The sequence below is a fragment of the Grampus griseus genome (assembly GCF_964374135.1).
Source record: "Grampus griseus genome assembly, chromosome: 1".
Taxonomy (NCBI): domain Eukaryota; kingdom Metazoa; phylum Chordata; class Mammalia; order Artiodactyla; family Delphinidae; genus Grampus; species Grampus griseus.
The window spans coordinates 21,803,259-21,815,728 of NC_139017.1; the positions used below are offsets into that span (position 1 = coordinate 21,803,259).

General features: G+C 36.2%; 1 protein-coding gene across 2 annotated transcripts in view; it reads right to left on the minus strand.

Annotated features, from left to right (window-relative positions):
• Positions 1-12,470, minus strand: part of WDR26 (WD repeat domain 26) — a 42,894-nt gene that overhangs the window by 19,275 nt on the left and 11,149 nt on the right. For both annotated transcript variants that reach the window (XM_082659986.1, XM_082659985.1), the window contains exons 6-7: positions 10,691-10,847; positions 5,386-5,524 (exon numbers count right to left, since the gene is read on the minus strand). In XM_082659986.1, coding sequence (XP_082516112.1) covers positions 5,386-5,524; positions 10,691-10,847 — 296 coding nt within the window. The remainder of the gene's footprint in view (positions 1-5,385; positions 5,525-10,690; positions 10,848-12,470) is intronic.

Consider the following 12,470-nt stretch of genomic DNA (forward strand, 5'->3'; position numbering starts at 1 on the left):
AAATCTGAGGACATTTCCACAGATTTCACCAATTTCCCCCCCAACTGAAGCTCTAACAGCTTGCTTCATAAAGACTCGTTCTTGCTGCAGTATCTGTTAAGCGTCTACTACACACAAGGGCATTGTATGCTAGATGGAAATAAAGATGACACAGACCTTGTCCTTATGAGACTTTCAAGGAAACTGAAAACAGGTATAATAGAAGCTAACCCCCTCCTTTTTAAGACAGTTTTAGTGAGATATAACTTACCATAAAATTCACCCTTCTTAAAGTATATGATTCAGTGGCTTTTAGTATATTCACAGATTGTGCAACCATCACTACTATCTAACTTGAGAACATTTTCATCACCCCAAAAAGAACCCCCATACTCATTAGCAGTTATTCCCCATTCTCCCTCCCTCCAGCGCTGGCAACCCGACTTACTCTATGGATTTGCCTGTTCTGGACATTCCATATAAATGAAATCATACAACATCTAAGTCTTTTGTAATTGGCTTCTTTCACTTAGCATGATGTTTTCAGGGTTCATCCATGTTGTGGAATATAACAGTATTTTATGCCTTTTAGTTGCTGAATAATATTCCATTTTATGACTACACTGTATTTTGCAACATCTGGATTGTTTCTTTTTTTGGCTATTATGAATAATGTTGCTACAACTATGTATGAGTTTTTGTGCAGACCTGTCTTTATTTCTCTTGGGTCTATATGTAGGAGTAGAATTGCTGGGTCATATGCCAACGCTGTGCTAAACATTTTGAGGAGCTGCCAAACTGTTTTCCAAGTGTTTGAACCGTTTTACATTCCCACCAGCAGAGCTATCACTTATTTAGTGCTGATCAGTAATAGCACTATCCACAAACAATATCTCATTTAAACCTCATAAATCTAAAAGGTTAAGTATTAATTCTCCTCCCCTGTATTTCAGGGAAGGAACTGAAGGTTCAGATAGGTTACAAACTTGCCTTTGTTGATACCAGGGAACCTGAGGTGCCCGACTCTGAAGCTTTACAGGATGAACTATATATAGTGCAAACACTGAAGTGGCAAGTGACAAGACTGGAAAACCTGACACCATTATTTTAGGCTAAAGGGTTAAATTTTATCCTGTGAGTGAAGAGCCACTTATGATTTTTAAGCTTGGGAATATATAATATACTTGGTTTTAGGAACAGAACTCATACAACAGTGTGGAAGATGAATCAGAACGAAGAGACACAGGATAAGGACACCCCTAATGAGCCAGCACAGCAGCCATATAGTTAAGACAAAAAAATGAGGCCCTAAACTAACATGGTCAGGACTGAAAGAGGTCAGATCAAAATATACATGGGACGTAAAACTGACATGACAGGATGAGACAAGAAATGTTCAAAGACAACCTCTAAATTTCTGTTTTAGGGGATAAGGATGGATACAGACAGTGAATAGAGGAAGCAGGAATTTGGCTAGACTAAAGACTTATGGAGACCAGTTTTGAGCCTCGGGGAAATTCCAATGGTGATGACCCACAAGCAGTTAGAAATGGGTCTGGAACTAGCCTGCTAAAACAAGACTGGGAATTTGTTTGACAAAATTCAACAGTTCACAATGTAATTACTTCTGATTCTTCTTCGGGAAGATGACAATAGGTATGGAGTATTTTATCACAGTATCATTAGGTCAAAGTGGCTTGCATAATTTAATAAGCAAGTCAATTCTTTTGGACTAGTTCAAGATCTTCTAGGAACAAACTTTCATTCATAGTGGTGCTTTAGATCTACACAAAGATTTGCTTCTAAACTAATGACAAACAATACTACTACAGAAGTGTTTAACTCAAAAACTAAATGTCCATCAACAGATGAATGGATAAAGATGTGGTACATATAATACAATGGAATATTACTCAGCCATAAAAAGGACTGAAATTGGATCATTTGTAGAAATGTGGCTGGACCTAGAGTCTGTCATACGAAGTGAAGTAAGTCAGAAAGAGAAAAACGAATATTGTATATTAACACATATATGTGAAATCTAGAAAAATAGTACAGACGAACCTATTTCCAGGGCAGGAAGAGAGACGCAGACGTAGAGAATGGACGTGTGGACACAGTGGGGAAGGAGAGGGTGGGATGAATTGGGAGATTATGTTTGACATAAATACACTACCATGTGTAGAACAGACAGCTAGCGGGAACCTGCAGTATAGCACAGGGAGCTCAGCTTGGTGCTCCGTGATGACCTAGATGGGTGGGATGGGGGGAGGGGATGGGAGGGAGGTCCAAGAGGAAGGGGATATATGTATACATATAGCTGATTCACTTCGTTGTACAGGAGAAACTAACATAACATGGCAAAGCGATTACACTCCAATAAAAAAAATACCAAAAACTGTTTCATGCACATTAATTAAAAAATACAACGCTGTAAAACAGGGGTCCCCAACCCCTGGACCGACACTGGTCTGCAGCGTGTTAGGAACCGGGCCACACAGCAGGAGGCAAGCGGCGGGTGAGCCAGCGAAGCTTCACCTGCTGCTCCCCGTCACTCCCCGTCGCTCCCCATCGCTTGCATCACCGCCTGAACCATCTTCCCCCCCGCCCCCACCCGTGGAAAAACTGTCTTCCACGAAACCGGTCCCTGGTGCCAAAAAGGTTGGGGACCATTGTAAAAGAAGAAGTTGAAAACAAATGAGAATATTAATATTGTATCTTCTGAAGTACAATATCTCTATAGTAAGATATTCCAAGTGGTAATACTGTGTTCATGGAACCCACTTAACTTTGCTTGGATTTTGGGCAGGGGAATGGGTAAAATTCCTTTTTGGAGGAAAGGTAAGAAAACCTGTTAAAAGAAACTAGGCATTGGAATCACATCAATTGAAACCTTAAGGTTCTCTATACATTCTTTTTTCTATCCATTAAAAGTACACACACACAAAACACATGTTCCAAAAGAGCACCAATTTTCTTAAGAAGTTTTTCAAATAGTATTTGACAGAATAAAATATCATGATACCAAAGTCTATGAATGTAAGCATTAACTCTGCATTTCCCAAGCTAATCTGGCCATAAAAGCCCTTTACATATAACACCTATTAACATCTTGCAGTATTCTCACAGAAACACTTTGGGAAACACTGGCATAAAAGTCTGAACTCCTTAGTGTGCAAGATCCTCCTCGACCTGGTTGCTACTTACTTCATTAACCTCATCTCCTAGTCTACAAAATCTCTTTGCCCAAATGTCCAGCCACATTATCTTTCACACAAGGACCAGGTGTAACTGGTTTTGCCTAAATAATTATTTACTTCTCCTTCACCCAAGACTTAACTTGTCTTAACTTTCCCTTGCTTTCCAGTTCCAGTACACTATATTATCAGGAGCCCAGTGTGACTTCTCTCTATCAAAAGGCCTGGCACACAGCAGGTGCTCAATAAATACTTGCTAAACCAAAGGAACTCTTACACACTGCTGCTAGAAGAAAAAACAAAATAAAAAAAGTTTTGATATTGTTGCTTTCTTTTCAGACATCTTGCAAATAACTACTGAACAAAAATGCTCCTCATAATAGTATTCAAAGGCTATGACTGGATCCCAACCTATTTTTCTAGTCATGTTTCCCACGCTTTGCCTTAGTCATCCTATTCTCTTACTTGGGGGTGGGGAGAAAGGAAGGGAAGGTCCCTCTCTTCCTTTTCCTGTCTCTACCTGTGCTATGCACAGCAAGCCTCAAATGAGGTACTCCTAACCTGTGAAGCTACTTGGTGCTTTCACAATACTTTACATATACTGTACGATTCTTATTTCAATGTATGTAATTCCCCTTTCTAAACTGTGCATTCCTTTCACAGAGGTTCTTAACCTGAGATCTAAAGGAGTCATCCAGGGATAGAAGCAGCAGTCCTTGTACTTGAAAATGCACACCTTTATTTTCACTAACCACAGACTGAAGTTCAGTATTTCCTTCAATCTTGAATGCAGGCAGTTAACAAGCAAGGTAGTATCAAGTATTATATTAGGTCATATTAGGTGACTGTTAATAATGGAAATCTCAAATATTTTCACATCATATTATAGTTGTTGCAGATATCTCAAAATATTATTTATGCTTGTCACTAATTCAAAATTCTTATAGCTATCAGATCTGCTGCTAGAATTTGTTACTGAATATGTTAATAAAAAAGCAGCATTATTACTATACTGTATCTGTACTATTTTGATAACTATATTTCAATATAATTGGGTTTCCTTTGTAATTAATATATAATATATACTTGGGCTTCCTATGTGTTTTGGTTTATGCATTTAAAAACATTATTCTGAGGAGGGGGTCCACAGGGTTCAGACTGCCAGAGGAGTACATGGTACAATAAAAGGGAAAGAATGCCTTATTTAAGACAAAGGGTAGATCTTATTTACCTTTCTTCATTCATAGCATAGTGCAGGTACACAAGAATTGATGTATGCTGTCAAATTTGATTCTCTTCTTTTTAAAATATTTCCTTTTATGGCTCCCTTTCTCTATTTTTTCAACATAAGAGTTCAAAACTTTATTGTGGGCTAATATCATATTCTAATTCTAAATTTTAAAATAAGATTACTTATAATTTCTCATTTTAGGTGAATGACTCCTATACCAAATACATCTCCCTAACCTATTTGAAGTCACGTACTTCCTTGATTGCTCGATAAATGTTTAATTGGCTGAAAGAAATGGAAACACTTATTTCTACGAATCTGTAGGTCACCTGGTTATAAACAAAGACAAATCTAATTTTAGAGAGAACTTAGAATTTTAAATCCAGAATACAATACTTTTCGTATGTATCACTGGGGGGGGGGGAGAAATGGGGGGGGTGTTTAACAGAGGTTCCACAAATTACAGAAGATAATGAAGGGTTTCAGAAGGCAAAATGGTAACGAGTCTTTTCTAACCTGTGACAGAATGGACATTGTATTAATCTGTAAATCAAGTATTAACAAAGATAAACTGGCAGAGACATTAAGAGCAGTAGGTCTGGAGTAAAAGTATTCCTGGATTTAAGTCTAACTCTGCCATTTATAAGCTGTGAGGGCCTGGGCATTTAACTTTTATCTAGGTTTCCTCATCGGAAAACAGGAGATATTAGAATCTCACAGCGTTATTCAGAGGATAAAACTAGATAATGCACGCACAGACCAAGTACAATCCTAGCACATAACGCTCAACAATTTTGATAATATTAATCTGTATATATTACCTAAACAACACAGAAAGAGATAAGACATGACAAAGATGACAAAAAATGCTCTTGGAAAAGAATGCTACTTATATACACATACTTTAAAAATATGTACTCAATCAATTAGATTAAAAACTACTTTTTGCAATCTAAACATTCATACTGGAGTACATACCGGATCAACTTGCCATATGATAACTGTCGTATCTTTTGATCCTGTTGCTAGTTTAGTGCCATCGTTAGAGAATTTACAGAACCACACTTCATTACAATGCTCCGTAAGTATCTGCTGAGTATAACATGGGAACTGCCTCCTAAAACAAATAAGTCCACAAATAATTATTCTTTTAAAATAGATTAAGAGTAATAATAATGAAAAAGGTTAAACAACTGATGAAACTTCTTTGAAGATCAAAAACTTTCAAAATAAAATATGAATGCATTTGTAAATCCTAAGAATCACGTTTATATTGGTTATATTGAAAAAGAAAATATTATAACATTAGTCAGGCAATCTCAGGGGAAATCAGTAACCTAAAGTCTGCTTCAATTTACAATTTATCCTTTCCCCCCGCCCTCAAGATTAAAGAGAATTTTTGGTCTGATTAAGTCAGTTCATATAAATAAAAATTAACAACCAGGGCTTCATGTTTGTCTGTATAAGTGGGCTGGCATCAGGTTGTTCTAGAAGAAATAATGTACATTTTCATTTATATAAAAGCAACTTGGCATAACAAACAGAACAGGCACTGTAGCCAGACAATTTTGGGTCACAAGCTTTATTATCTTTGCCAAGTCATTTAACTCCTCTGAGTCTCAGTTCTCTCATCTATAAAATGAGATGAATATATACGTAACAAGGTTCTTAGGGTTCCTATAAGGATGAGAAACACATCTGAAGTTGCTGGAATGTAACAGCTATTCAAAAGTGATTACCAGTATTACTTTGGGGACAGCACAGGAGAAGAGCAATACATGGTAGAGGCTGTAGTGGTCAAGAGTAAAGCCTTAAGAATGGGAGCAGTAGAGTCTGAGAGACTTAGGTTCAAATCCTGGCCACTTACTAGCTGTGATTCTGGGAACTTATTTAATCTCTCTAAATCTCAATTTTTCCAGCCATAAAATAAAGACAGACAAGGGTACCTGCGTTATAGAATTCCTTTTACAAGGATGAGATAATGAATGTAAAGCATTTAGACTGAGTCTGACGCTTAGCCAGTACTTTGTAAGTTGCAGTTTTTATACATTAAGGGTAAAGAATTCTATGATTAACTTTCCTAAGTTAAAGAGGATAAAGTTATCCTAAGAATGACTATTCTCATTAAGCACTCACTTTTAAAAACCATTCTATCCTTTTCCAGTTTCTACATCAGGACTGTCCAATAGAGCTTTCTGTGATAATACCCACGTTATATAACTGTACTGTCCAATCTGATAACCCTACCTGTATGTGGCTAGTGAGCACTTGAAAGGTGGCTAGCACACTTGAGGAACTTAGATTTTTTTCATTTAATTTTAATTTGAATGACTTTTCCTTTACATTTAAATGGCTACATGTAATTAATGGCTACTGTTGGGACAGTACAGATCGGTATTGTAAAAAAGTTACTTAAACGTTAATGGGTAACTTCTAAGTCTGTTTTAAAAAAATGGTCTTCTCTATTTTTTTCCCCCAACCAATCTATAATTTAAGAACATATTCTGTCAATTCACCAGCCTGACTGGCAATATGTAAATTAAATTAACATTCTTTATCTGGCACACATGGTAATGTACCTTAGCAGTTGGCTACTTGGAGACTGCTTTAAACGTTTAGACTAACTATAAATTGCTTTAATATTAAAATATTAGTCTATATCTGAACTGAAACATAGTCAATTCCAGTTTACATTTATTAAGCACCTATTAGATGCCAAGGACTGCGCTACATGCTTTACACACAGTAGCGTTAATTCTCAAAACTACCTTGCAAGGCAAGTAATAGCCCCATTTTCAGGAGGCTCAAGGAGAGCAAGTAACTTAACATATATAAAACTGATAAATAATTGAACTAGGATTATAAACCTATGGCTGACTCCAGGGTCAGTTTTCTTTCCAAATATCATTTTTCAAATCATATTTTTCAAGACACTGCTGGATAAAATTTCAATCAAATAAGTACTTCTAAATCAAAAATGATTTTTCCCCCTCCTATGGGTAATAGTTAATATTTATTCAGTGAGAAACACTTTATATCTAGGTATAAAATACACAATAATTCAAATGGCTAAAGTCGATCATGAATGAAGATATATCTAAAATCAGAGCAGCAAAATGTTCTTAAGGAAGGAATGATTCATAATCAAAATTACAGGGTGCAAGGCAACCAGATTATTGACAGTCAGTTGTATCTGAATGTCAAGGTGGTATTTAAATTGTCATTATTTTATTATTACTTAAATAATCTTTTAAAAAGACTAATTGACAACCCCTAGTTTATTAAAAGGCTATGTCTTTGTTTTCAAGTAAATTTAAAATTTTAAGATTTGTTAAAAATATCAGTACCTTCCCAAATCAAACTGAAGAAAAGTAGCATTTTAATCAAGCATTTTAAACCTTAACATTTTATAAATCTTAACACTCTATAAATATTTTATGATCCTTTACTAAAAAATAATACTTATAAGCAGCTATCTGTGGAAATATTCTTCCACCGTTTGCTGGTGGAAAAAATCCCACAGAATTACTTAACAAGAAAATTCCTGTCCCTTACTGATCAAATTTCACCAAAAATATGTATGCATGAATTGTGAAAAATATAAATAATATACAATCTAATGAAATTTCTTCAGTGCTGATCAAGATAAAAAAAAGTTATAGTTCATATTTTCATAATCAATTCTTTATTCTCCAGAGATTAAAGAAGGCCGGTATTTAGATTTAAATGCTAAGATTTAATTCCGAAAATACAGTTTTCTAGTTTCAGTGCTAAAATGTAGTTTCTAAAAGGGAATAAAACAAACAATAAAAAATATCAACTTTTATTTTGAAGACATTCAGATGAGTCAGGAACACCAGCAATTACATAAAATTTAGGTTCTATTTTCCCAGTTCAGCAATAAAGGGCACAACTCACTCTAAAGACTATATATACTGACTTAGTTAGTGCCTGACATCTATCTCCCCACTTAGTGTCTCCCCAGAGTGAAAAGTCAAGGCTGACTCCTTGGAGAAACTGGGTAGATGGAAGCCTTTCACTGAGAGAGGGAATTCAATAGGAAAAACAGACTTTGCAGGGATAAGTGAGAGGAGAGGGAAATTCTTGTTTGAGATGTTGCACTTACGGTACTTGAGTAATATCCACATTGTCGTATTAAGGTCTAAGGCTTAGGAGATAGTTCTGTAGCTCTAGCCCAGACCTAGGGGTCATTAGAATCATGTAAGTATAACCTAAACAGGAAGAGTAGGGTGAGAAAAGAAACATAGTTCTGGAACACAAACTTATTAAAGGGACAGGGAAAGCGGAGGAGCCTCTTTCCTGGAGGAGTAGCCAGGAGTAAAACCGAGTCTGGAAAAAGGAAAAGCTTCACGGCAAAGCAGTCAAATGCTATAGAAATGCTAAGATGTAGGTTGGAAAGTAGCCATTGGATTTAATAAAGATGTTGTTCTTTATCAACATTAGGAACAGTTCTGGTGTTGTGTTGGCTGCGTAAACCCTAATACTACAGAGATCTGAAAGGTGAAGAAGTAGTAAGGAAGGCAACTATTTTAGGAAGTTAGCTCTACGGCGGGGGGGGGGGGGGGGCATGGGCAGTAATAACCAGGAAGAGCACAGAATCAAAGTTTTGTTTTGTTTTTAGAAGATTATAGGGAAGACCTTCCAATCGTCAATGGTTATTTCTGAGGAGCAAGAACTCTTTCATTCTTACGTAACACTTCAGAGTGCTTTCTATGCAGGTTTATAGGAGTTTGATCCCTGATCTGAGGGTTGGAAAAAGTCAGACTAAATACTGTCCATCATTTACTTTCACAGGTACTGGTATAGAAATTAAAGCACTTAAGAAAAATGTAGGTCATGTGCTCATAACATTGCAGTTTCCAAACAGGAAGGCAAGCTCTCAGCTTACTGACACCTCCTGAACCATGAAGTCTACCATATATACCTTTCAATGTATTCCACCACCAATAAATTCATGAACCAAAAAAAATTCGGGTTCACAATCACCTTAATTTTAACATTGATCTCAAATTCCCTAAAGGAGCTATAAAATATGAAACCAGATAGCCTTTTAATCTATTATCTCCTCCTACCTCTATTCAACTTAAATGAAAAGAGTTAAAAATTCTCTTAAGCAAATCAGAGAACAATGTTAAAGAATAACAAGGGATAAAGGAAAAAAGATCTCTAATCACTTTCTTTAAGTACACCACGTAATTATCCAATACTTTAAGATAACTAAGACTTAAGTAATTTATGGCCAATAGTTCAATTATCACTATTTTTTAAATTGCAATGGGGGAGGGTGAAGTGAGAATCCAACTACATTTAAAAGTAGTTTATGCCCAAGTAAACGATGATCTTAAATCGCAGTGCATGTATGCACACATATGAGTTTTGTAGTTATTCAGAAATTCCTTGTTTTTCCAAAGCTCTCATACTTATACATTTTTGTTCTTCCTATGCATGTTATTTTCAGTAGTTCTCTGAGGATATTTGATAAAAGAAACTGAGCATGTGCACTGCAGCTGTTATGTCTGGTTCACCAGACCCAAATAATTTTCTTCCTGGAGTTTGAAAGATTTCACAATTTGTTTTTCAGTATCTTAAAAATTAAAGCTCTGCTGAAATTTTGGAGATCATTGTTCAAATAGTAGGGACTTTTTTACTCAAAACACTCCTAACATGGAAAGTGAAGCCCGAATTCTTCAAAGTCAAATTATGTAGATGGGTAGGTATGATAAAACCCAAACCAGAAAGTTAGTACCTGTTGCTCTAAACATGTCTAGTTGAAAGGTCACTTTCAACTAAAAAGCAGAACTTTCATTATGAAAAAAGTATTTCCATGACCTTTACGAGCAGAAAATAATCTGGGCTATAGTTAAAACAGCCATAATGTCCAGGAAAAAAAAAAAAATCACTAAGTGATCTCCGACATCCAAGGACAGTAAACACTTCAATCACTGGCATTCTTATACAGTATCACTTACAAATTCTTAAAAAAATGGCCAGATATAGAAAATGACCAACCAAACCCACAGGCAAATAAAGGCAAAACAGGCTTTGCAGCTTCAGTTCTCAAGGACTGGTTTCCTATATAAACATATACAAATTTCTCTTAATTGTCAACTTCAAGAGTTCTAGCTGTACTTGTGAATGCTAAAGCAAACATGAATTGTTTTATGGTGACAGGATAAAACTCTAAAAAAACATTTTAATAAAGTTCATAAGTGAGACCATAAAAGGTTAGCCTACTTTAGAATGTAAAAAGTTTTTCTCTTACCTACTACAAACATGATCTATAAGCAGAGACACAGAATCTAGATTATTATCAAGTTTCGTATTGTGATATAGGCACCGATCCCTTTGTAGTTCCACCGCCTGCCGCAGGAGAGTTTGTAAACGCCGTGGAGGAAGCATCACTGATGGTGGTAAATAGGCTTTAATAGAAGATATTTTTAAAAAGAGAAATAAAAATTAAAATTAAAAAAACAAAACAGTTTACTTTTATTTAGGACATCTGACTCATCTTCTGCTGTACTTGCCCTTACTGTAATAATACCATGCCCTTAAATAGAGCAGTTCTGGGCGACATAACATGTAAGCTTCATGAATATCTGTCAGCACCTACAGCTAGGTTGCCACTAGAATGGCATACACTTGGGCAGGAGGGCTTTAATTTGCATGTGGATCCCCTAGAACAACAACAACAACTCAGCAAAAAATAAAAGGGCACTGATGATGAAAAGAAAATCTAGAGATAACTGTGTCCCAGAGGGAGATGAAGCATCACTGCAAGTATAGGAAAAATACCCACTTAACGAAGAGCGGGCCAAAATGTTGGAACAAGTTCCAGGTCCCATCAAATTGCTTCTAATGCCAAGGACAGTGTGAAAATTAAGGGAATATAACTGGAGTTTTGATTATAGATACCTATCTATTCCAATCCTTCAAGGCTTACACCTCCACAACCACATGGTCTTCTGATTCTTAGGATCTCCACTCCCACCTCAACATGAAAACACAGAATATGGTATAACCAGAGAGGGAAAGAGGGTCTTTCATTATAAAGATGTGGCAAAAATGAAACCCCTACTCTAATTTGGAAGTTATATAAAATATTTGGAAGGAGGGTAAAACATTTTACCTAAAGAAATCTGTGCCTTACTGTTGAAATCAACAACAAACAGGCATACCTCGGAGATACTGTGGGTTCAGTTCTAGACCACCGCAATAAAGGGAACATCACAACAAAGCGAGTTACAAGTATTTTTTTGGTTTCCCAGTGCATATAAAAGCTGTGTTTACACTACATTGTAGTGTGTTAAGTGTGAAACAGCATTATGTCTAAAAAAAATGTACAAGCCTTAATTAAAAAATACTTTATTGCTAAAAAATGCTAACTATCATTTGACAACTCAGGGTTGCCACAAACCTTTAATTTGTAAAAACTGCAGTTATCTGCGAAGCGCAATAAAGTGAAGAGCAATAAAACGAAGTCTCCCTCTATCTAAAACACTTGTGGCTTAAAGCTGTGGTTTACATGTTTTTTTCTCTAACCACAGCATTTCTCCCCTAAACAGAATCTTAAGCGGAGCATCACTACATAAAAGAAATGAAAGGAGACTTGCTCTGGGACCAGCATCCTGTTACTGACTCCTGAAGTTAGCTTCTTAGACTCCATGGTGGAATTTGAAGTCTCTGGTTTAAAGGGCCTCTTACACTGACATATATACACTACCAAACATAAAATAGATAGCTAGTGGGAAGCAGCCGCATGGCACAGGGAGATTAGCTCGGTGCTTTGTGACCACCTAGAGGGGTGGGATAGGGAGGGTGCGAGGGAGACGCAAGAGAGAGGGGATGTGGGGATATAAGTATATGTATAGCTGATTCACTTTGCTAAAAAGCAGAAACTAACATAAAAATGTAAAGCAATTATATGCCAATTAAGGTGTTTAAAAAAAAATAAAGACCTATCAAAAAAATAAATAAATAAAGGGCCTCTTAATGGATTCCCCCTCACTCCTCTTACATAACCACTTGATAAGAGTATGTCTAGA